This window comes from Anabas testudineus, chromosome 24 (assembly GCF_900324465.2).
Source record: "Anabas testudineus chromosome 24, fAnaTes1.2, whole genome shotgun sequence".
Classification (NCBI taxonomy): domain Eukaryota; kingdom Metazoa; phylum Chordata; class Actinopteri; order Anabantiformes; family Anabantidae; genus Anabas; species Anabas testudineus.
In genome coordinates this window covers 15125004-15149510 of record NC_046632.1, presented here as the reverse complement: position 1 = coordinate 15149510, position 24507 = coordinate 15125004, and the positions used below count along the sequence as shown (strand labels likewise).

General features: G+C 38.4%; 4 protein-coding genes across 7 annotated transcripts in view; 1 reads left to right on the top strand and 3 right to left on the bottom strand.

Moving 5' to 3' along the window:
* Positions 1-259: 259 nt before the first annotated feature.
* ccdc25 (coiled-coil domain containing 25) lies at positions 260-3720 on the bottom strand. The gene is made up of 9 exons (XM_026341479.1): positions 3539-3720; positions 3322-3369; positions 3163-3202; positions 2953-3004; positions 2665-2740; positions 2370-2473; positions 2088-2290; positions 1870-1915; positions 260-1668 (listed from the first exon to the last, which is right to left on the bottom strand). Exons 1-9 carry the CDS (start codon positions 3561-3563, stop codon positions 1639-1641), a joined length of 624 nt encoding a protein of 207 aa, XP_026197264.1. The 5' UTR covers positions 3564-3720; the 3' UTR covers positions 260-1638.
* Positions 1478-10686, top strand: esco2 (establishment of sister chromatid cohesion N-acetyltransferase 2). Of its 4 annotated transcripts, none has more exons than XM_026341477.1 (16): positions 1478-1513; positions 2427-2513; positions 5077-5145; positions 5436-5566; positions 5693-6002; positions 6160-6490; positions 6832-6956; positions 7222-7333; positions 7516-7600; positions 7736-7778; positions 7926-8073; positions 8213-8344; positions 8504-8593; positions 8692-8835; positions 9151-9335; positions 9995-10686. In XM_026341477.1, exons 3-16 carry the CDS (start codon positions 5093-5095, stop codon positions 10125-10127), a joined length of 2022 nt encoding a protein of 673 aa, XP_026197262.1. In that variant the 5' UTR covers positions 1478-1513; positions 2427-2513; positions 5077-5092; the 3' UTR covers positions 10128-10686. The 4 variants fall into 4 exon arrangements, with proteins under 4 accessions (XP_026197262.1, XP_026197259.1, XP_026197261.1 ...); XM_026341474.1 differs by having other exon boundaries at positions 6157-6490; XM_026341476.1 differs by lacking the exons at positions 1478-1513; positions 2427-2513 and adding an exon at positions 2740-2770 and having other exon boundaries at positions 6157-6490.
* pbk (PDZ binding kinase) lies at positions 10496-15733 on the bottom strand. The gene is made up of 7 exons (XM_026341478.1): positions 15683-15733; positions 14846-15026; positions 14167-14306; positions 13849-14018; positions 13029-13158; positions 11893-12081; positions 10496-11457 (listed from the first exon to the last, which is right to left on the bottom strand). The coding sequence occupies exons 2-7, from the start codon at positions 15022-15024 to the stop codon at positions 11231-11233; spliced, it is 1035 nt and encodes a 344-aa protein (XP_026197263.1). The 5' UTR covers positions 15025-15026; positions 15683-15733; the 3' UTR covers positions 10496-11230.
* A 2106-nt stretch (positions 15734-17839) lies between these two features.
* scara5 (scavenger receptor class A, member 5 (putative)) overlaps positions 17840-24507 on the bottom strand; it is a 51090-nt gene continuing 44422 nt past the window's right edge. The window contains exon 12 of the mRNA XM_026342050.1: positions 17840-22072. Coding sequence (XP_026197835.1) covers positions 21939-22072 — 134 coding nt within the window. The 3' untranslated portion in view covers positions 17840-21938. The remainder of the gene's footprint in view (positions 22073-24507) is intronic.

Genomic DNA, 24507 nt, shown 5'->3' with positions numbered 1-24507 from the left:
ACCACTGCTATCACGTTGGATAATGAATTAAAAAATATTGAAACAGTAAAGTGGTTTACTGCTTTTAAAAGACAACACACAAACATACTTTTATAGTAGAATGTGTCTAAATTAACTTGTTTTTATTAAACGTTATGTCTGTACTTCATGTGTCTGTTTTGATGCTTTTATTGTGTGTAAAAATGTCTTTCCCCATCAGTTCTCATCAATTTTAAACACTGAAGAGCAGAAACATACATGGACACTGAAGTAAATGAAATAAATTGTAGAAATACTTTTATTCCGTGGTTTTACATGCAAAGCACCTTGTAGAACTGGCTCTTTCAACTTCACTAAAACAGTTTCAGCACATTTAGCACGATACACATCCTCCTCAAGGAGTAGTTTTCATTGAACACTCTCCACCATTAAAACTAACAGCATCAGCAGTTTAGACCTGGATATTCTCTTGATACATCCATAAAAATATCTGAAAGAATTTTAAAACACTGCCCGAAGGCAGTTAAACTATAAATGGCTCATTTATTTAAAGCCTGCAAATGCAACTACAGCATTTTATCTGCTGAAAACTGGAGTAGGTAAATATCAAAGCTGCAGGTCTAAACTGATGCTGCTATTTTTCCTCACAATATAGAACTTTTACTGCAGTTTTGAACGTGGTCATTTGACATAAGGTCCATTTACTTTCTTTTAACTAAACTGTTCAATCAACAATGGGACACACATTATCATCTTCTGCATACAGGATGGATGTAACGTAATAAAAGGACAAACATGTATAACTGACTAACTCATTAGTCACCTGTTACAAAATGAATCACTGATTTGTTTTTATTATTTACTGAACAAACATTTTAACACTAATACCAAACATTTTAAGTTTGAACATGTCCTACTTTACTTAGTTTTATCATTTGCCACTTACTTACTTGGAAGCTAATTTGACTAAACAGGGAATTTTAAAATGTTACTTTGAGCTTTCGGTGCAGACATTATGTGAAGATACTTAAATTTGTGCACATGACATGAAAAATTATAAAAAATGTTGTCAGGTCTTTAGAGGATCCACACATTCTGGTTCTGCAATTGGATGTTAGTGGCTGCAACTGATCTATGACGCATTGCAAAATAATGTATGGATGTAAACTGTATGTTTAATGTAGACAATGAATGGTGTTCAATAAAATCTGATGTGTAGATAAACAACACAAGAAAGTGAGCAGAAGGTTTCGTCATCTTCAGGTTGACAGGGTCATTACAACACCCACACAGACTCTAGTTTTATAACACACCAACATCAGTTGACATGGCAGTGAAAAGCCAATCTAGTGTTTCTCCCCTCATTATTCCTGTTGTCCTATGTTCTTCTTCTAGTGTCATCCTGTGAAGTTGAACTCAGCCAGTTTGGTTTGGTTTGGTTTGAAAGCAGCGTCTGAACCAGTCAGCATGTGGAATACGTCCCGGCGCTGTCCCTCCACTGCTTCGCTTTCTGCTCAGCGTCCAAAAGCAAAAGGTATTGATTCATCTTTTTTTTCCCCCCAGTGTCAGTGCAGAGTTACAGCAAGCATAAGCAGCAGGGAGGCGTCCTGGCAGCAGATCTGAGTGGTGGAAGTCTGCTTGCCGCCTGATCCACATTTCTTACATGAAGTCGTCTGAATCGTAGCCATCCTGAAAATTATATGGAGTGAACGACATGAATCATATTAATGATTTTATGAATCACAATTCAAGTCATGTTTTTATACTTTTATGTTGTTTATGCTGACAAATTTCTCCTAGGGGATACAATAATAACTGAATCTTAAAAAAAGAATATAGATGTTAAATCTGTGAGAATTATTATGTTTTTCTCTGGTGATGTTGGCTCACCTCATTAGTCTTCATGTTCTCATTCTTCATCAGTGCTGAATAGCTCCTGTAGAAGACAAACTGATTTAATAACAGTAACATGTGTATGAAGTGCAGTGTTTTTAAGTAGGAATGTTTTGTGCTCAGCTATGATGGTAACAGTAAGATTATTTTAAAGCGTGATCAGAACCTTTTCTATAGGACCTAGGATCATTGTGTAACCTGTGGTACAGACATACCTGAGTTCCTCCATCTCCTTTTTCTGCTTTTGCTCTTCCTTCTCTCTCCTCTTTTGTTCTTGTAGTTGAGCTTTCTTCTCGTTCCTCTCTTCTCTGTCTCTCGATTCTTTTTCTGCCGCCAAGTCAGGGAAGCGTTCCGTTTTTGTTTTCTCCAGGCGGTTTACGATCTCATTGATCTTCTTCTCCACAGCCACAATTTTCACCTGCGAAAAGCAGTTTAGTAAAAGCGTAGGATGATACCAAATGAAACTGAGTGTTTTTGTTAACTTATGGTTTACCGACCTCTTTCTGTCGATGGAAGCCAATCTGTCCAACGTCCATGTCTCCGGTTTTCTTCAGGTTGGCCCACGGTGTGTAAACCACATTGATGTTGTTCATCTTACAGCCTGACAGCAAACAACACAAATAACCCTTCACATACACAAGGTATGTTTCTGTATGTGTCATAAACAACAGCAGAAAGAGACTGCGATAGGGTTTCTGGGGTTTAAAATAGAGAAAACAAACCCAGTGCTTGTAGCTCAGACTTGATCTCAACTGTTCTACAAGTAACGATATGGGGAAACAGAACTTTTACCTTGGATGCTATTGTTTTTCACCAGCTGTGCACAGTCTATCAGCACCTCTGGGGGAATATCATCTATGGTCTGACCCTAGGACAGACATGCAGAGAGCATTCAGCAGTGAGTGTGTATTAAAGCATCCTTCAAACAAATTTAAATTTAGTGTTTTAAATCTTAGTTTGAGTAAACATCAGTCAGTATAACATAATCTCAATATAATGTGTGCTGGTGATCATAGTATTATTAGCATGATTGTGTACTTTCATTTCTGTATTTTTGGTTCATATGTGTTGACTCTTTACCTTTGGTAATCTCAAATACACATGAGCCGAAGACAGTTTGTCCACATGAAACCTGGATGTGAAGACAAAACACATGAACATTGACATTTGTTTTGAACACTATTAAAATAGGAAGTTGCATCATTTACTTTGGCTAAAATTCATCTTAAGTCACAGTTCACATTTTAGCTTTTACAGGTTGTCAAATCTAAAAATACAGACAACTCTCACCAGAGATCTTCAGGCCATCCGTATTTGATTAGGTCTTCATCTGCCAAAAAAAGGGGTGTGGGGGGGGTGTGGCATTGTTAATTATTGTAATGATAAAAAGTAATCAACGGTGCAGTACACATGACAGAGTGTGAGTGTCACCTCACAATAAAATCTTACTTTCATACTTATCCTTTCCCATGTAGATGGTGTAAGGCGGATTCACCACTAACAGAAAAAGAAAAAATATGGAATGAAACACCAAAATCATCTAGCACCGAACACACAAAGAATGCTTTATTCACACTAAATAACATTTTCACTAAGTGAAGCGACATTTTTAAAGAGTGCTGGCTAACCAGGCTACAAGCTAACACCGCTGCTAACTTTTACTTACCGTTACTTGTGAAGTAAAACACCATTTTACGTTAATTAGAAGTCGCTACTGAATGATTAATAGTAAGTGTATGATTGTTTAATGCTGTCAAATGTATGCCCACAACTAAATAAACCGACGGATCGTTGCTGCTGTCACTTTTCGCATGTACGAGTTGACCTGGGAAGTTGTTGTTAGCTGCGTCAGGCTAAACGGAGTTAGCATGCAGCAGACAGGAAGCATCTAAAGCATTCTCCAAAATAAAAGATCTCTAGTAAAGATTTTAATTAATAACCACATTGAAATAATAATTTTACCATTAAATGTCTGGAAAGGTTATCAGTCATCGACGTCATTGGTTTCATTGGTGTACTGATCAAAGGCACTCGGACTATTTGGTTATTTAGATGACAAGCAGTCTACCATGCTTTTAACGCGGTGGCATCGTTACATAGTGTTTCCGTTTCCTGTTTGGTTCAGACGCTGGCGCGCTCTTCAAAACACACAGAAGAAACGCGGGCACCAGAAAATCTAACTTTAGATTCATAATCAGTCCTTTATGAAGCGCGACACAAGTGTGTTCGGTAAGTCACTCATACGGGTTTTATGTTCGTGTTAAATTATTAATGTCGTCGCTTGTTTTTCTTTTTAATGAGGTATAAAACCTAGCTGTATTTTAACGTGAAGCTTTTACCTACAAACATTAAACAGACAAATATCAACATTCAGACAACAATGTAGATATTGCTTAAGAATATGCAGCTGCTAATGTCGACATGTTAACTAGTTTGTGTGAAGCAGAAGGCACCTTTGTATAAACGAATCATCCCGCCAATTAGCTATTCATGTCGACTTTAGCTCTTAAATAAGCGCTTCAGTAGCTAACACGTAATGCTAAGCTAACGTTAGGGTCGACATAGTTCACATTTTTGTACAGATAAAGAAATTCGGTGTCTTTTTAGGCATAAAGTTGACGTTAAATGTTGATCAGTGTTCTAATCTGTCAGTAATGTCTGCCGATGTTCTTCACCGCCATGAATTGACACGCACTATGGGTAGTTACACCAAACCCTGCTAAAAATCTAATGATTTGTCGTTTAAAAGCAAAAATTACTTAAAGGTGCGTAAGTGTCTGTGATGTTTTATGATCTTTCTTTCATCTTTTATCATGGCTCGGTGTTCGGCAGCATCGATTGTTGCACAACCATTATGTCTCTCTTTCATAACAGGCAACAAATGCATGCAACAGTAATATAGTGGACAAAATGAACAAATGTCGTAACTCTTAGTTGCACGTATGTCCACATGTGCATTCTTTTAAAGAAGGCTCTCCTGCAAAGATTGCACTTTAAATGAAAGCCCTGGTAAATGGGCAAATGTAGAAACGTCTCTGGTAGCATTCATTTAGCCAGTACTGCACTGGGTTGTGAAATGTGTTGGTACATAAACATAAAAAAAAAAAAAAAACTAATACATGTTCCAAAGGTTAATGATGCTGAGAGTTTTGTTCAGTTACAAATGAATCCAGAAGATCTGCTAAAGTGACTTTGCTTGAACAGGTGAAGTTTGTAAAAAATGATGCCCACCACTACAAGGAAGAGAAAACTGTCCTCTCTGGACTCTGACAGGTAAGATTCACAGTAAATCTATGAACATACAGGGTTTACATACAGGGTATTGTTCCAGCCTATCTTACATAGAGAGTTTCACATAGAGATAGAAATATTTTGATATAAATTAAAATGAATATGTTATTTCCTGTTTCCTTTGACATTTGCTTTTTGACCACACATGTACATTTATTCAAATCTTAAAAAAAAAAAAAAAAAAAAAGTTTAGGATTTCACTGCATCTGTGTTGATGTAATATTTATTTTTTAGTTCTTATTGTGACTGATCTTCTGTTACTTTACCTCTAGTCACCCTGCCAAGAAGGGGGTCAGAGAGGAACTGTCTCCTGTGAAAAGAAGATCCCCCAGGAAGAAGCCAGCCGGACGTGTGGATAAGGAGAATTGTCCCTCGCCTCGGAAATCACCACGAAGACTAGCAGGTAGTGTTCACTACTAAAAGGCAAGCTTGAGCCAGTTTGATGTTTGTCTTAGGACTGAAGATAGTTTTTGCTAAAATATACTACAACTGTTATGTTTTCTTTTCTTTTTTTTTTTTTTTTTTTTAGACTCACCAGCCAAATCGCCATGTAAATCTTCTTTGAAACCTTCCATGGGTTCAAGCTCCTTCTATGGCAAGCAGAAGTCCATCTATCTCACTCCACTAGAGAGGAAAGCGATTAAGGAGTCTCTGCCTTCTCCTCCTCTTCCTTCACCTCCCTCCCAGACCAAGAAGCCGGAAAAGAAAAATAAGAAGACTGTGAAAGGAGGCAACAAGCTGAGAAAGGTGTCTGCAGGATCTAGTAATGAGGGGAGGATGGGTATCAAGGCCTATGCAACATCTGCAAGGACCATTAAACTGTCAAAACTAAACAGCAGGTTTGTTTACATTTCAGTCACAGCTGTTACCCTCGTGTTTCTGTATCTTTATAACTCTTTTTTTAAAGGTCATTGTCTTTTTGACCATTTAAATTTAATGTGTAGTATGATTTATTTTTAATCTGGCTTCCTAATCTTCACTCATCTAATTTAGCAGTGTCACTGCTAAACCAGCACCCACTAAAGTTGCTGCTCCGGCCAACATCCCTAAGCCAGCAGAGCCCAAAAAAGCAATTGCCATCACTTTCAGCAGCCTGAAACCCAAACCCAAGCCCAAGATCTTCGTTGGAGCTGCATTCTTTGGTACAGGGAAGAAACCTACGTCCATGTACAAGAAATCCACACCAAAATCCTCAACCAGGCCAGCTTTGGTCCAGGGGAAAAGTAAAGTTGTTCTGTCTCAGACGAAGAGTGAGAATTCAAAGCAGCTACCGTGTCCACAGCAGCCGGCTCCATTGATGGACCAGCAACAGAAACATCCTGCAGAGGTGAGAGGAGCGGCTGTTTTTGGTGTTTGTACAGATCCTTACAGCAACATACTGTGTATAACGTTTTGTTCTGTATGTTAATGTTTTTTCAAACATTCTTTTCTTATTTTCTTTGTAGTGTACTTGCTAAGGCTAAAACTGTATATGCCAGTCTGACACAACATTAAGTGATTTGTGTTGTGAAGCCATCTGAGCCTCTATATTACTCGTTTCTATTCTTTTTCGAAGCAGCTGCTCTTCAGCAGTCTGAAGCAGAAGTTGTAACCGGCTCAGCTGTCCAGCTATGTACTGTTTGTGTTATAGTATTTAAAAGATAATTTTACCCTGGTTGTTTCCTGCAGACTGCTGTCCAGCCGGTTGGGACAGACGACAAGCAGCTGAACACTAAGCAGAGAGCAAGGTTTGATCCAACAGACTGGATAGACTCCTCCATTAGTGAAGAGCCTGAAACTCCAAAGCCATTAAGGTTCCTGACTACCCTTTGTTTTGACTGTCACCTGCTCTCAGTAGTGATGTTCTTTTGAAAATGTCTTTGTTCACCCATTTTTGTTTTACATCATCACCGCCATTGTGCAAAAGTTTTGTTCCCATGATCCAGAATAATGAAGATGAATTGTTGACTTTAAATTTACCATGCATTTGAATATAAATGTGTTCCTACAAAATGTTGCACACCAGCACCTTGTGTTTGCATTTTTACAGCTTAACTAATCTTCACCTCTTTCCCTCAGTTCTCCTAAAATGTTGACAGAGAAATATGGGTTAACCAAGGAGCTGTCGATTGTGTTGATAAGGACTCCAACCCAAAGTTCTGCATCTACAGTCTCATCCATCAATAATCAGGTACAGCAGTGCCGTCTGTGTTCTTCATGTCTTCTGGGTGTTCAGTATTAACTGTAGTTACATTTAACAAGTTCTAACTAGAGCTAAATGATATGCTAACTGCTAATTTTCCAGAAAACATACAGTTTCTGGTTTTCTATTTAGTGTTTCTGCTTTTACTTATCATGTTTGTTTTTGTCCAGGATGATTCACCAACATGCAGCTCTGAACCCGTGTTTGACCTGAGTGATATAAGTCCCACCGGTGCTGCCTGCAGCCCTCCCAAAGGTAAAGGCTCAACCAACTTTACTTCCCTGATACTCTGAACGAGCTCACTTTAAATCTGGAGACATCAGCGGATTTGTCAGCACCAGCCTTCTTGTGTTGCTGTTTTAATCTAGACAATTTTTATTTCCTCCACAGAAACTGCAGCAGTATATCCGATCTTTGGCTCTGCATCAAAGCGGTGAGCACTGATACACAAGGAGATTTCTATACAACACAAACCGTGGATGGGGCTCTTAATTAGAGTAACATTGTGTGGATTGTAAGTGACATCAGTGCTTTGGCATTAGCCTAGAAAAACTATGTCCTATTTGTTTTTGTCCTGTAGGTCCTCTAGGCTACAGAACGCAGCTCTGAGGCCTCCAGTATCCTGCAGCACCCCCTCAGGCCAAGTGACGTCACTGATGTCTCCGTCTGTTAAAGAGCGAACTGTTCGCAGGAAGAAAGAGAAACAGGACGCCGACCAGCTCATCATCGTATGTTAATCTTTTAACATAATGATGTTCATAATTTAGGTCATGTAGCCAAACATTTTACTAGATAACACAGTAAACTTTAGTAGCGCTAATGTTTTGGCATTCACTTTTCAATTATTTAAATTTTTTCCTCCATCAGGATGCAGGTCAGAAACAGTTTGGAGCGACGACCTGCAGCTCGTGCGGCATGGTGTACAGTGCAGATAATCCAGAGGACAATTTCCAACACACACAGTTCCACCAGAGCTTCCTTGACTCCATCAGATTTGTGGTAAAACTTTCCCCACTTGAAGTTCATGAAACCACTGAAATATTAGTTATGTACTGCTGACAGATACTTTGTATTTCTTAACTGTGCAAAACACCATGATTTAACGTGCTCGCAGGAGAGTGATCTGTAAGTGCAGCTTCAGCTCGTCTCTGTTTACAGGGTTGGAAGAAGGAGCGAGTGGTGGCTGAATTCTGGGATGGAAAAATTCTCCTCGTCATGCCAGATGATCCCAAATACGCCACTAAAAAGGTGTGGGTCTGAACACTGGGTGTCATTACTTAACTGTTTCCAAACGTGTTTATATGATGGTTCAAATGTCTTTTTCCTCATGGTGTTTGCGTTTGCAGGCTGATGAAGTGCGTCGTGTAGCGGACAATGAGTTGGGTTTCCAGCAGGTGACTCTGAGCAGACCCACACTAGCCAAAACCTACCTGTTTGTCAACACAGCGCGAATGGTGGTGGGATGTCTCATTGCTGAACCCATACGACAGGTGAAACTCTCCCAATAACACACTGTGACTCGATTTGAGGGATGTTTGCTTCATTTATTAAGATCTTAATACAGTACAATTATCCTGTGGACCCTAAAACAAAGTCTTGTTTTGGCATGTTCAGTGCTGCTAATATTTCAAAAACTTCTACAATAATTTATAGTGTTGTAACTATATTGATAGTTGCTCTTTTGTGTTACTCTTAAACTAAAACATCTCCGTATGGCCTCATGAATTGTCAGACAAAAAGTAACTCGGTAAATTGTGCTTGTTTGGTATGATATATTGATGCCAGTCCACTTTCTGTCCGTTCAGGCTTACCGAGTCCTCCAGCAGCCAGATCGACTCAAGGATATGACCAAGGACGACTTCATGGAGCGACACAGAGCCTGGTGCTGCTCCACCGTCCCAGAACAAGCTCTGTGTGGCATCAGCCGGATCTGGGTCTTCAGCCTGGCCAGACGACAGGGCATCGCAACCCGTATGCTGGATACTGTCCGGTAAGATGCAATGTCTTCCTGCTTGGGCTGCACAAGTTACTAAACTGGCCACATGGTCATTTCTAAAGCAAGAAAGGATCTGTTTCGATCAGCAGAAGATTAATCTAGAACTACTGGCAAAACATGACATCTGAAGAAGTCACTTTGTTCTCTAGAAAATTATAGCAACTGTGATGTTTAGACAGGCATCTTGTGAACAGGCTGATACTTGGTAGACAAGCCACCACTTTGTTTTGGATGTAAAACATTATGTGCACTTAGGGTAATGCTAAGAATTCCTCAGTAAACAAGAAAACCTAGTAGTAGGTGAAATTAGGTCAGTAGGTCATTTTTTGAGAATGTTAATGGACCATGTGAGTAACATTTAATCTTGTTGTTGAAGTAAACGTATCAACATAACATGATTTACATCTCTTTCAAAACATTACTGGCAAATAAGCCACAACGAGCTTATTAGTTTTACATATTTATAACATTAATTGATCAGATTCAGTTTGCAGTAATGTGCTGGTGATGAGATAACAACCAAAATTGTACACCGCCTCAGGTCTTTTACACAGACGGGGGTAGGCAGCTTAAAGTAGGGTCGGCATGGACCCCCACACTGATTACAGCATATCCTTCTCCCACTAATCAGCCTTTTCCTTCTGGTTCTTTAGGAGCACCTTCATGTACGGGAGTCATCTTACCAAGGAGGAAATCGCCTTCTCGGACCCAACGCCTGACGGCAAACTATTCGCCTCCAAGTACTGCAACACACCAACGTTCCTCGTTTACAACTTTGTTGCCTGAAGTTTGAATTAAAGATGCAGTTCGACCTGTTAAATCACTAATGTAAGTATTAACAGATGTTCAGGCACCTGTTGAATTGTTTTTCATATGCAAAGCAGCTTCTGGTTTTCCATGTTGACGAGGCCACACCTCAGTGTGTGGATAAGCTCCCGTTCAGGATGTTTTTATTTTAGTGGTACAACTGTTTTCACTCAGTATTTATACGCTGCCTGATTTGCTGTTGAATGTTTTGTGTATAATGGCAGCGTTTTCTACTCAGATGTTTATATTTTGCTTATGGAGCTAAAATCTGTAGTGACTGAAAATATTTGAATAATCTGACATAACTGGCTTTAATTCATTTTGAATTAAGTTTGTTGGGGTAAAAATTTTTTTTTTTTTGTATCATAGAAAACTTAAAGCCTCCATTTTCATTTAAATGTTCAGGTTTGTCGTTTATGCTTCTGGTCTCTTTTTGAAGGAAATGTTTATAGTAACTGGCCTGTTGAAAGGTAAATTGTAATTGTGGTTAGAGGCATTGTAGTTGTAAAAAGATATAATAAACATTACCTTTGTTTTATGAGCTTAGACTTGTTTCTTAAATATTTTTACAATTTTAAAAAAACCTTCTCAGACATTTTAATTAATTCATGTTTTAATGTTATAAAACCTGCTGTATTAAGTACACAGGTATATTATAGCAACTCATACATCTGTAAAATAGAATATACATTACAGACATTGAAAGGGTAACAAGAATAAAAAAAAGACAAGCAGGTTCTGGTCTAATTCAGTGATACAAATGAAAGTTTGGCTAAAAACAAAAGTGTGTAAAGTAGAAGGAAATGACACTAAAAACATTTCAAGGTCAACAATACATCAGAAAAGACGACATAGATAAATAACGAGTGTCCAGAGACACATGTACAGTAAAACGAATTCAGGAAGCTTCTGTCTTTCACCACTGACATTTACATTTACTTTTCAAACAAGTGAAAAGATACAAGGAGATTGAAGTAATGTCACTTTGAATCTTTAGAATTCAATCCCTGATTAAGAAGGAAATGTAAACCCGTCATTAGAGAATAGTTTTGACAGACTGAAGGTCCCATAATTCTGTAAAATCAGTCAATAACAATCACCTCAGAAGGCATTTTCTCCAGCGGGGCGTTGTTCTCTAGAGCCTGGACGATCTGAGCAGCTGAGGGTCTCTTGTTGGGGTCTTCCTCTGTGCAGACATAGAAGAGCTCCACCATCCTCCGATACGAGCTGCCTAGAGCCTCGGTGTCGAGCGGCGGCCTCGTCCCCAGCCTCTCGTAGTAGGAGTCTTCATCAAAACTCATCGAGTCCTCTGAAACACAGAGGGAGGATAAGAAGTCATTTATTACATATCTTGTGACTTTGGTGCAGTTATCAATTAAAGTGAAGACTGAATAATACAGTGTCTGTCATTCACCAACTAAATGAAAGAATAATTTTTTAATGTTTTTGTCCAGGCTCCTTACATGTAGGGCTAGTTTCTCCTATTAATTACAGTATAATACACTTTCTTAGTAGTTTCTGGTGATTTGAAGTAAATTAAGTGAAGTAAATCTAAAAAAATATTAATATTTAGATTTTTTTGTGAACTGGGAGATCTATCTATCTATCTCTCTATCTCTATCTCTCTATATGACTGAAACAATCTTATCAAAACCGCTATCACGAGATTTTAAATTAAAAGATCCACTTAAGGTTTCAGCTGTTAACATAGAAATGTTAACAGTGTGATGTCAGAGCGTCTCACCTTCATCCTCCTCCTCCTCGTCGTCATCCTCCAGCATCTCCAGGTGAGGCATGGCCAGCGTCATCATCTCCCACAGAGTCAGACCGTAGGCGAAGACGTCAGCCTTGTCTGTGATCTCTCCTCCCTCCTCCAGAGCCTCCTTCGGCTTCCACGGCTCTGTGCCGATGTATTCCGCCTTTGGGTCGGACACTGAGGACAAAATAGAAACATGTTCAATGAAACTCGTTAAGAATTTAATTACAAAACTAACATTTGATTTGTCTGGGTTTCTACTAGATAATTGCATTATTTTTAAATTGTGAAGCTCACGTCATTCAGGTCTTTTTACAGTCACAACAAAGCAAGATGCAGCTGATTATAATTAGTTTAAATTAAATCCCCTCTGGCTGATGACGACTCACAGCGAGAGAGGTTTTATGTTTCTGTCCGGGCAGAGAAACAAAGTAAATCAACTGGTGTAAACAGTCATTTCCACCAAAATGTTTCTGCCAATTCTGGGTTTTAATCCATAAATAATCCCTAACACACACACACACACACATTTAGTACAGAATTGATCAAGTCCCTGTGAAATCTTCAAGATCAGATCAGTTGTAAATAGAGCGTGACTTCACATCAGAAACTAATACGGTGCAGTGGAAAAAAACACCCAGCCCCCTTCTGAGTTCTTCTCTTATTCTCTATTAAACTGTTTAAGGTCTTCAACCAGACTTGAAATTAAATGAAGGTCAGTGGTTTAATATGAAGTATTCAATCCATGTCGTTCATGTCGAGCGACCTAAACCTAGACCGTCTGTATGCTGCAGCACCACAAAGTAGAAAGTAACAACTAACACAATTAAAACAAACCCACTCCTGTGGGTTTACATGCTGCTAGGAGCTTTTCTTTAATGCCAAGAGTAGGAAAGATTATTTTTACTGACACAAATGTAAAAACCTGGTGTATTGTTGTTATTGCTAACTGTGTTTCTCTGTGTCATAAGTCACAAACATAAGCAGTGGGTACAAAATTAAAAATGAAAGGATCAGATACCAAGAGTGAGTGTTATGAGAGACACTCCACCAATTAGTGCATACACGTCCTTCAAAGCTACTTAGTTGGTTTCATTATGCGGCTCATGAGTGCAAACAGTCACCTCTCATGTTTTCATCGAGCTGCAGCGACACGCCAACGTCACAGATCTTGACCGTCTCGAAGTCGCCCTTGATGACCACGTTACATGACTTCATGTCTCCGTGCAGCAGCTTCTTCTCATTGTGGAGATACTGCAAAGACAAATAAACAAAGCATTCCTGATACATGTGGCTCAACAGCGGCCTGTTTATTTTGTTTTGATAAACAATCTCTCTTATAAAATTTAATTAAAAGATGTTGGGAAACAAGAACAGCAGGTTACTCATGAATATTGTTTTTGTTCATTTTAAATAGAAAATACAGACTAAGAAGTATCAGCTGCAACAGAAATGAGTGCAACCATCATTAATGAGACTGCATTCTTCCAATTTTAAAAATATTCTGTTTATTTTTCTTTTTGATGGTAGATCTAGTGACAACTGCACAAATCTGTGCAAATGTTCTGATGTTATTCCACGGATGATCTCTTTCAGCTGCTCTTTAGTAAAGGAGTCTTGTTTTTTGGCTTTAAAATAGTTGTTCCAGCACATTTGGGGTTATTGCCATGTGGAAAATTCCCCTGCAAAGTTTCTTGAGACCAAGAGTCATCATTTCATTCAGTATTTGGGTACAAACCTGCATAAAGGGTGTAATCTATGAATGCCATCTCCTCTACACCACAAGCAACTCAAAAAGGTAGAAGACAACCTTATTACATCAAGCAGTATGACCTGCATGCATTTGAATTGTCACCATGTTGCCAGTTTATTAGGTATACCCAGATAAAGCTCAGTTTTCCTTAAAACTGTATAATTTACTGATCTGGGGAGGCCATAATTTACCTGCAGACCACGAGCCACATGCAGCGCCACTTTCTCTATGTTGGCAGCAGGAAAAGCATTCAGGCCGTCCTCTCTCCTCTTCTCTATCAGGTCATTGAGGGACTGCTCTCCTCCATATTCCATGGCCAAACACTTGGAGCCGTCTTTAGCCGTGGTGAAGGCACGAAAACCTTGTTAGGATGAGAATGCACGATGTGAGAGGAGGGAAATGGGGATCACTGCACAGTTAGTCATTTTAAGTTTTACTTTAAACTGTGACCTGTTTACTAAACATGACATTCACAGTAAAACTATTGCAAGGACACCGTCTTCTCTTACCAACGATGTTTGGATGATTGAGTCCCTTCAGGATCTTTGCCTCTTCATTCAGACGCTTCTGGTAAACCGACACTTGCTTGGCTGCACATTTACTGTTGATCTTCTTCACAGCCCAGGGAGACGCATTCAGCTTTCCCACTCTGAAATAATTAGTTCAACAGTACAACATTAGAGAGCTTTCATTTATTATTATTTATACACAGACATTAAAGCTTCAACAGGCAGGTTTAGTATCAGGACTACTGAAAACTACTGTACTCGTACATATTTGCAAAGTCACAGGAACGATATACAACAAGAAGAAGACATGAACATTACATGAAAATGCTTCAGTGAAATGTGTCCTCTGCATTTAATCCATCCCGTTTTTTCCCCATTTACAGGAGACTGCTTTATGTAAATAACATAAACACAAACTTTTTATTCCCACAATATTTTTTCACTGAAATCCGACACTAACAAATCATGACTTTGGAAACTGAAGAATTATCTAGATCCAAAAGTGGCTGGAAATCCTGTTGGACACTTTAAAGTCTGCTCTGCTTCTCTGTATCATTAAACAGGCTAAATTCTGAATTGAGTTTGGTGAGAAGGAATACAGGAAGTTAAGAGAACTGAAAATTATTTTGAATGGATGGTGTAAATCCATTTGAGTGACACTGTATTTGGACTTGATAACCTGTTCATGAGGTAAACATTGACTCCCGTCCCGCAGCCCAACTTCTTCATGAAGGGTGAAGCTGGGATGGTGATGGGGGTCCCTCCTCCTCCTCGTCCTCCTCCTCGTCCTCCGCCTGCACAGCTCCTCACTCGGACAGTTTTAGGGGTCTTGAATGCGCCCTGATCTGGGGAGGCCATGTCTGTCAGGATAAATTAAAGCACAGTCGTTGACAACTAAACTAAACACGTATGATTTGAGTTCTAAGGACTTTTCTAAGATAAAACAGACGAACTGGCAGATTTGCTTAGTGCAACTCAATTAGCTAGCTAGCTAATTAAAAACATATATAGTTATTCATAAAGAGAGCAGTATTTTATATATGTCATACAAGCCGATTTGAAAACTGGAGTACTTTATGCTTGACTGAGTATGTGGAAAGGTGTCTTAATTAATTTTATACGTAAAGCGACAATAAAATGTATGAATTTAAATGGAGGCTGGTCTAATGGCCTTATAAACGTAAAATGCCTCAATGTAAGTTGAATAAAGTAATTAAATCACAGCTACAGCTGCAAATCTAGTATAATATTATATAATTAATACGATTAACTGTTAAAAAAAACTTGTGGGTCAGAAATATGACTTCATTTATTAGCTAAACCTTTAATCAACGACGGAGAGACAGTAGCGACCAAACGTAACGTAAAGAAACCGACATTTAAACGGTTAATATAGACGCTAACTCACTAACTTATTCAAGACATTACTGATGTTAACATAGCGATAGTTCAAGGTTTTCCCTGTTGAGTTTCAGTGAAGTAAAACAACTATTTAGTCCATAAAATGAACAATTACCTGAGTTTGTTCTGTCGCTGCAGCTAAAACGCGCCGAACATTCAAACAGAGTCGCTACGGAAGCCGCAGAAGAGCAAACTGAACTCAATTCGTTTTAATGACAGCAGCTATTAAAAAAAATTAAGTTTCTTATTTAAAAACTCTTTAAAGAGTCTAAAAACTGTGTCATTAATATAATTGATGACACATCGTTACCTTAAAACGTATTAAATATATATTTATTAGTAAGTTAAGTTGTACTTTAAGTTTTTCACCAGCTGAGGTCAGTCACGTTATAAAAACCCTGATGTCCACACTTGGTGGACAAATTAATTTTTTATTAATGACTAAATAAATGATTACATTTGTATATTTAAACATTTTCAGTTACAATAAATCATATCAGTTACTCAAAGATGGATCAAACAACCAAACAATGATACTTTTTATTATTATCATCATAAAAGTAAGTTATGTCACTTAGAAATTATTCTACCTACTTAATAGAAAATTAAGTAGAAAATTACTTGACAACCATTTAATAACTCTTTCTAACTCATTGTTTAAATGAATTGTTGATTAAATTCTTTAATTTTTAAAGAAAATTGTTAATAATGGGTAGTTGCAGCTGTACTCAGGGTTTGTAAAATGACTACAGGTCACATTTCAAATAATAATAATGTTTTGGAGGATGTTGCTTCTTGCATTTAAAGGCTTTTTGTTCCAGTCTTTCACCCTTTCGCAAAGGAGGAAATGTGGAACCAGTTGTGCTTCAAATTTCTCACCAAATCTGACCTGCTGGGACACTTTGAGTATCTCAGTCCAACTCTGTGCTCTCTCTACTAGTCTGAAAGAATTTCCTCAGTGCTGATGGTGAATCTGACCTCGACCTCGACTCTCACGATCCCATTTTTTGTTTTAGCTTCTTCACATACACTGCAGATGTTCCCAGCCTGGTGTCCTCATTGTGTGGCAGGATAACTGCTCCATTATGAGGAGGACGAGTAGGAATGTGGTCTGATGACAAATGGATGTGCAAGAGAAGACTGAGGCTATTGATTTTTCTGTCTGTTTCTCCCCAATTCTGGTTCCCCCAAAGGGGAATCAACTCATGGTTGAGGGATCTGCCGCCACATGTGGTGGTGCACTTTAAATGATGTGTTACTTAATGGGCAGACCACAGACCATCCTCCTCTTCTTCGCTGGGGAGAATCGACATGCTTACAGTGATCAAATGAATAATTACAAATTAAAAAACTAAGAGAAGTCATTTACTCAATTGAAAAAACTTCATTATGCATTTTTTATGCTGGTGAATACTTCTGTAACTTCTGTGTTCTCTCTTTCAAAGTCATTTACTACAGTTTGAAGGAAGGAAAACATAAAAATCTCACCATAAAATTAATTTAGCAGCTGTTTTGTAGCTTTTGATCATAGGTTTTCTCAGATATCATGACATTGTAGTCAGTTATCTCTGGTTCTTTGACCAAAACCTCTGTGTTCATATCATGTTTGTCCAGATTCATATTATAATAACATGAATCTTATAATTAATTAGTCAATCCAGGAGTCCAAGTGGACATCTGGGCCAGATGTAATTAAATCCTCAAGGCATCAAATCTACAGCTTTTTCAGGGGTGGCCCATTGGTGGCGCTATAGCTCCAACTCCAGCTTCAAACCTGTTGTTGCAGTGTTGTTTGATTTAATGTGTAATTTAAATTTCAACCACAGCATCAGAAGGGATACAGATAAAAACAATGAATCCAACTGCATATATATATATATATATGTGTTTGTAATGTATACGTTCACATTTTGCTTTATCAAATAAAAAATACTGAAATCTTTACTGTAGACTAAATGAAAACATGGCGACTTAAATCAAAGCTGTAGTTCATTGTTTTTGTCCTGACTGTTGAACACATGCATTGGAGATCAGGTGATTTTCAGCCACTTCTTCATCTACTTCACATGTGGAAACATTCATAGTTGTGATTACACTTCTGAGCTGTCAGTCAGAGCACATTCATAGTCTACACGCCAACGTGCTCCGGCACTCGTGATCAAAACTGTACCACTCTCACACACGTCCACGTCAACTTCCTCTTTACTCTTCACCTGTTGATGTCCTGAACGTGTCTTAAATTTGATCAAGAATCACAAGTTTACCTGTTTAAACAAATCTACATTTTATTATTTCAGCAGTGCATATACAACATTTTAGTGGTACAAAGGTGTATTGTTGTGTGTTAGCTACACAGCCCTTATATGTTTTATGACCAGCACAGTGTAATAAAAACAGAAACATGTATACACGCCCTTAGAGCCATTTTCCAAAAGTTGCATATAGAAAGGTCTGTGCACAGCCAAGAATACATTACAAATGTACATACTGGAAAAAATACACAGTTAAGCAGTAGTGCACTTGTATTCACTTTTAAAGTATTGGCATGATTTTCATTTTTGAGTAATTCAGTTGTTCTGATCTCAGGTAACTAATCAGGAAAATCACATCTCAACTTTTATTCTGCAAGAAAATCAACTGGAGGGGCCACTGGCACTGCATCCGTAAGGTTTTAAAAGGTGCACTAATTTCACCTGTTGCAGTCTATTCCTACAATCAAGGAGGAGTTTTAAATGTTGCTCTGATGCCAAAGCCGAATCTGTGTTATTGAACCTATTTTAATGGAGACAAATATTTAATTTAAATCATCCTGTTGTTCACCCTAAATCACTGCTGACCTTCAAAATGCAACAACAATAACAAGTTTTTATCATTCATCAAACATGAAGTAGTAACCAAGAACAGATATATGACTTCAAGCTTTTTTTGTCTGGCTGCACACTCATGTTTATACTGTATAGTACTTTAACTATCATCTATAGTTAGATAAGCTGATCTTTCAAGATCATAAATGTTATGTTAAAATACACTTTTCCCCATTAATAAATGTATTTGTTGACTAGAATTTCTACTGTGCTTGTTAAGATATACATCAATCTGATTACTGTACAGCACCTATAGTACTTCTAGCAGTACTTATGAAAACACACAGGATATTTAGGATTTACCAGTAGCTGGGCCTAGATACAGGTTATTTATACCACAATCCCTTCAATCCAACTGTCTGCACCAATAGTGCAGTAACTGGGTCAATTTAAAGTGGATTAAGAATTTAGATTACTTTGTAGAGAGTATTTAAAAGAGGAGTGAGTTTCTTTATAGGCACTACAGCTGTGATACTTATAGTAAGAATATTAGGCATTAACAGGTGAGACAGCACAAACCAACTGGATGCTGTGGTATTTTTAAGTAAATATTGCATTAATGTGATCCAAAATATCAGTTTGCTTCAGTTAAGTTAAAAAGAAAATTACAAAGAGTGACACTGAAAACTGCCATAACTTCCTATGTGCACTGATAGTTCCTGCTTTTATCAAAATACTGTTTAGTGAACATTAAACACACATTTGCATCAATACTGTGAAAAACTAAATATTCAAGTTATGATTTATAACAACACATGACACATTTTCTCAAAACCTGTCTGAATAGCAAACTAGTTTCTAACAAAAAGGTTTTAGAGGAATTCCAACTAATGTTTTCTTTACTCTGGTTATTTTCTTTAATAGAAGATGACAAATAAGCAAAGGGAACCTACACTGAAGGCGCCCTGGGTGTTATCTTTGGCAATTATTGTAAAAAGGCAGAGCTTTAAGTAATAACTGACCAAAGTAATGTGATGAACAGACATCAGCAAACACAAAAGCCCTGTCTACACTCACACACTCACTGAAAGTATAAATATTACCAGTTTGCATATTCATATCATTACGGGCCACTGTGCACTGTAGCAGCTCCATGAGGCGATGACAAATCTATTTTGCGTCTTTAATGTGTGATTGGAGGTGGAGGTGATTAAGATGTTCTGTCGCTGTCAGCTGCTGTTTCACAGCTTTACTGTTTCCTGGGCTGTAAGACTTCAAACAAATCCTCCTGTCTGATAGATGAGGATAAAAAAACAAGCAAATACAAATGCATTTCAGAAATAGCTGATAGTATCTTTAAAACACTGTCTGATAGATATTAAGATGTGTCCTGAGTAAACACATGTGTTTAAGGGCTGCAGCCAATTATTTTTCCTATTAATAGATTAAATTCTTGGTCTAAATATCTGGAAAGCACAAGTTGACATCTGTAAATATCTTGTTTTGTCTGATCAACAGGCCGAAACCCACACACGTTCAATTTACAACAATAAAGAAACACATCAAATCAGCAGAAGCCAGAGGATATTTGGTTATTTCGCTTGAAAAATGCACTAATACAAATGAGTGCCTATTATAATAATAACATGCAGAACAAAAGTGGGATGTATTAGTGTCATCAAGTCCCAATAGTCACAATATGAAGAACTTAACGAACAAATTAAACAAATTAATAAGAGAACAAACAAGGAGCAGTTTGTCGGGGCTGTTTATGATCGTTCTAATAAATTGTAGAATGTATTTTATCGACTTTGCAGGAAATATGTGATTTAAAAAGACGTAAAAGATTATGACACTGTTCTGTACTGAAAGCAACTTGATGACAATACTTTGTACACAAGTTCCAATCAGCCCTTGCACAGAGAAAACCAAGTTACCGTCAGTTTATCAGTTTATTGAAGCTGGTTTCTCACCTCATTTTCTCATTTCCAAACTTCACTTTTCCTCTTGGCTTCTTTAATTTATCGTCTTCTGTGGCAGAGTCGTGGTTTACAACTGAAACCTTCACAAACACTAAGGCACTTGACAATTTGAGGTAGAGAAAGTTATTTCTGGCTGCGGTAACATTAAACACATGTTTTCTTTTCTTCCTTTTGCTTGGACACAAACTCTTGAATGGACATCGTGTGTCCAGATTCATTTTGAGTGAGTGGGTCAGACGAGTCTTGATTTGTTTAAAGTGGGACAGATTTCACTATAGATTATAAGAGCAGGGGGGATATAACATGAGCCTTTGGGAGGAAAATTAGGTTTGTGAGTTTGCTTGATTTTAAGGTGCACTGGAATATTTTCCCTCTTCAAATTTAACCATGTCTGAGTAAAGATACAGCATTTTTTATGTTAACCTGTGGCTTGATGTCTCCTCTTGGCTCCAAATGAGAAGAGACGAAGGACACTTGGGAGGTTTCAGCTTTTATACATTTGCGAGCAACATAACTAGTTTGTTATGGTTGTTTTTGGTGTGTGCTTGTGTGTGTGCATGCATAAGTATGTGCATTATTGCTGAAACAACCCAACATTTGGCAGCCAACACTGACAGGCCCACCGTTATAAATCGTACAGGGCAGGAGTCCATGAATCCATCTGTTTATACTCTGTACTCTATCTGTTCTCCTTTCTCTATAGTCGCTTCATCTGTCAACTGTAATGACTGTTAACCCTTTCCAAAGTCTGTTAGTTGTATTTTTATTTAATAAATATAAAGCAAGAAGTAAGCTAGTTGATTAATTTGGTGATTTGCAGGTTTAACAATTCAACGATTCATATAGAAACACGCATTAGAGAACTTTGTTTCTTTACTGTTTGTTCTTTCGACCTGCAAATCACCAAATGATCACAGACCTACTATACACTGCTATATTATTTATGATAAGGCAATTCTGTGGTATGCTTAGCAAAAGCCATTCCAATGTAATACTGTGAGGAGCAGCTGCCTGTAAATGAAAATCAGTTCATCAACGACATACTCTTGTCGGTTTGTTTGCCTTTTTAGCTCCACAGCTACTTCTGAGAACAGCTGACAAACAAAGGCTCTGATGATGAAGCTGTTGGATCAGGTCGACCTCACACTGGAGCAACCCGACTCCAGACGAGCTCCTGAGCTGCTCCTACAGGTCACCGTCACTGCAGGTGAGCTCTGCTATTCTGTCTGAAGACGAGCCCCATCGTGCAATCATCACTGCGTACCAGCTCAGACAGTTCTGTTAATAAAACACAACACTGTTTCTTGAAGTTTAAAATGTTTTCTTCTTCATTGGTCCCATAATTCAGTCTTGTGGCTAAAACAGCCACATGCTTGGTTGTGAACTTCTTAAAAAAAAGCTGCAAATTAAGTTCATGCACAACGTGGAGGCTTGTCAGGTGAGGTGGCACTTTTCTGCAGGTAAATAAGCAACATACTGCTGATATGGCACCCCTGGTGCAAATGTTAGGACGTTGCAACTTGAAAAGTTTAAGGCACTGTTTGAGATTATATCCAGCAGCTGCGGCAGCGCCAGGATGTAAAAATTAAATGGCACAGGTCACGCCGGCATCCTCCACATGGCCGCAGTTAGTTTTGCCCCAGCCAGAAAATTTGCACCGGAGGATGGTGTCCTCAGTCCCAGTACATGCGACGTCATCCATCCAGATCAGACCAGTACCTGCACACAGAGAATCACACCATTAAAAAGGCATGTTTCCGCCTGTGTCTGTATCTTCTGTGATGGTTTTTGATGACTGCTCACTGGTCTGCTCCATTCAACTTAGAAACTCTTTCTTGTTTTGGTTCCACGTCCCCCCCTCCATCTGTTTTTCACTTCTTTTTCTGTGCTGTTTTAATAGCTCTGTTTTGTTCATATCCTGCCCATTATACAGTGAAAAGCAATAAATACATATAAAAGTGTTCAAACCTCCCTTTCAAAGGGAGCTGATGGTTCATTTGTGCACCACTTTCAGAATCGTGTAACTGCAGCCAAAGAGACCAGAAATGTTGGCTGGAGCTGAAGCTAAAGTTTGTGAGCACCACACATCGTGTTGAGGTCGTCAACTATGATCAAGCACAAACTCAACATAACCACAGCCTGAACCCGCTGACTGATCTTGACATTTTAGTTCTTGGTGTGGCCGAATTCTTCCACATCCTTATATTAACAACGCTCTCAGCTGTAGACGCCTCAGCAGACGGAGCTTGGATTTATCTCTTTACATTAGTTACACAAAACAGTATATGAAGGGTAAACGTGGAGGAGTAGTGCACGATGGCAAAGTGAAAATTGTTAACACCTCCACATAAACCAAAATCTGAAACCAGAGCAACATTTGTCATTATAAGTGTGTTTGTACAAGTCGTCTGATTAGGACAACAAGTACTCTCAGTGCTTCCGCACACAGTTGTCCCATCAGATATTATTGTAATCAGTGATAAAACACACTGATCCAGCTGGTAAGCAGATCTTTTGGCAGTATTATTTAAGCAATAAACTTTGGTTCCTGTTTGTAAAACCAGAATCACTAGAGGCTTCAGAAAGTCCCAGATGCCTCAGTTTTGCAACAGTGATTGGAGGAGATAGTACTCAGCTGCAAGGGAGCAAGAGGGGGACATTTGGTTTTACTCACATGATGATAATTCAGTTTCAGGGTATATAACTAAAGGCTTGATGTACTGTAGGTGAGGATTGCTGATTGGCTGCACAAATGATCAGAAAGACATGTACAATGATCACAAGGACACGAAACAACATGCCCACAAAAAAGCTATGATTGGAACAATTTCTTGAACAAAGAATAAAGAAGAATAAAGATCCCAACATTGATATTGTGATGACTTCCCCCTTTCTAGGTCTGAACCGAAACATGGATTTTGAGAATCGCTACACACCTATTGTTTAAATACCACTAACTTCTAATCGAGGATGAAATTTAATAATTTAATAATCAATCAACTGAACAGAGAAACCATCAACATGATGCTACATCATGAAGAATTTCCTAAAGACACCAGATTGTGTGATTGTGGAATAGGACGAGCCAATCTATCAGTAACAGAATCACTGTCGTCATTCTCGCAAAGTAACACCACAAACAAATGCTGACACAACTTTGGAATGAGAAAAAGTGAAAACGCTGTCTCTGGATGTCTCTGTCGACCTCTGCAGTGTCCAAGAAAACAAGCACTGCTCAAAAAATGGCATAAAAGTTTGCCAAAGGAGATTTAAAAAAAGCTACTGATGACTACTGGAAACGTATTGATCAGATGATCAGATAAGTGGCTGCAGTGCAAAGGTTGAGACTTCTTTAAACCTCAAACAATGCTAAGAAACAGGCCAATAACTTGATTTAATGAGTTTTAATGAGCAGTTAATTATAAGTAAAACGACTTAATAGAAATATTCACACAGACTGAAGCAGCATGTGAAACTGACCCATACAGATCCTACAGAGATGTTTCATGAACTACGCAAAACAGACACGATTCAAAAATCTCTCTTGGGGCTCTGGTGGATTCGTTCCATCCATGTTTTATGTTGCGTTGTTCCGTTTAGGTTTTGCTCAGAGGAAAAAGGAGCTGGAGTCAAAAATAACTGAGGAATTGTACCAAAGAAACTGTTGCTCTTGTTCATGTGTGTCTTTGTTTTTGGAAGATGTGCCGTTTGAAAAATGTTCCCTGAAAGTACCGACTTGGATTGAGGAGCCGGTGCTGCCAGTTTCAACTTGACCTGTTTCCACGTTTTTACAACATCAGAGCACAAGTGGAGCAACAAGATAAAAGGAAAAACCCAGAATGAAGTTTTGAAGCATATACGATCGTTGGACACAAAATAATCTCCAGTGAGACGCAGACTACTGAAATTTATGTACATGTGAATCGTGCACTCTGCGTCCTAAGACAAATAAAACTTCAACACGGAAGAAAAAGGAGCAGCAACAAAAAGATTCTGCTACCTACTGATTTTAACCTGAAGTCTGAATAGAAGTCACCAGTATCTCTTCCACCTCTAAGCTTCCAACATCCCTGAATATTATAGAGAGAAACTGGCTGAAGATCTGACATCTTCAGAGCAGCGTGTGTCCATGCAGACGAGGTATGCACTGAAGA

Excerpts from the sequence above, each read along its gene's own strand:
- ccdc25 (XM_026341479.1), bottom strand. The coding sequence starts at position 3,563 with ATGGTGTTTTACTTCACAAGTAACG. Across the intron at positions 3,005-3,162 it reads GGATGGCCTGAAGATCTCTG|GTTTCATGTGGACAAACTGT; the intron begins GTGAGAGTTGTC and ends CTTCACATCCAG. Across the intron at positions 1,669-1,869 it reads AGAACATGAAGACTAATGAG|GATGGCTACGATTCAGACGA; the intron begins GTGAGCCAACAT and ends TATAATTTTCAG.
- esco2 (XM_026341474.1), top strand. The coding sequence starts at position 5,093 with ATGATGCCCACCACTACAAGGAAGAGAAAACTGTCCTCTCTGGACTCT. Across the intron at positions 6,491-6,831 it reads AACAGAAACATCCTGCAGAG|ACTGCTGTCCAGCCGGTTGG; the intron begins GTGAGAGGAGCG and ends TGTTTCCTGCAG. Across the intron at positions 7,601-7,735 it reads TGCCTGCAGCCCTCCCAAAG|AAACTGCAGCAGTATATCCG; the intron begins GTAAAGGCTCAA and ends TTTCCTCCACAG.
- pbk (XM_026341478.1), bottom strand. The coding sequence starts at position 15,024 with ATGGCCTCCCCAGATCAGGGCGCATTCAAGACCCCTAAAACTGTCCGA. Across the intron at positions 12,082-13,028 it reads GCTCGATGAAAACATGAGAG|TGTCCGACCCAAAGGCGGAA; the intron begins GTGACTGTTTGC and ends TTTTGTCCTCAG. Across the intron at positions 11,458-11,892 it reads CGAGGAGGAGGAGGATGAAG|AGGACTCGATGAGTTTTGAT; the intron begins GTGAGACGCTCT and ends TCTGTGTTTCAG.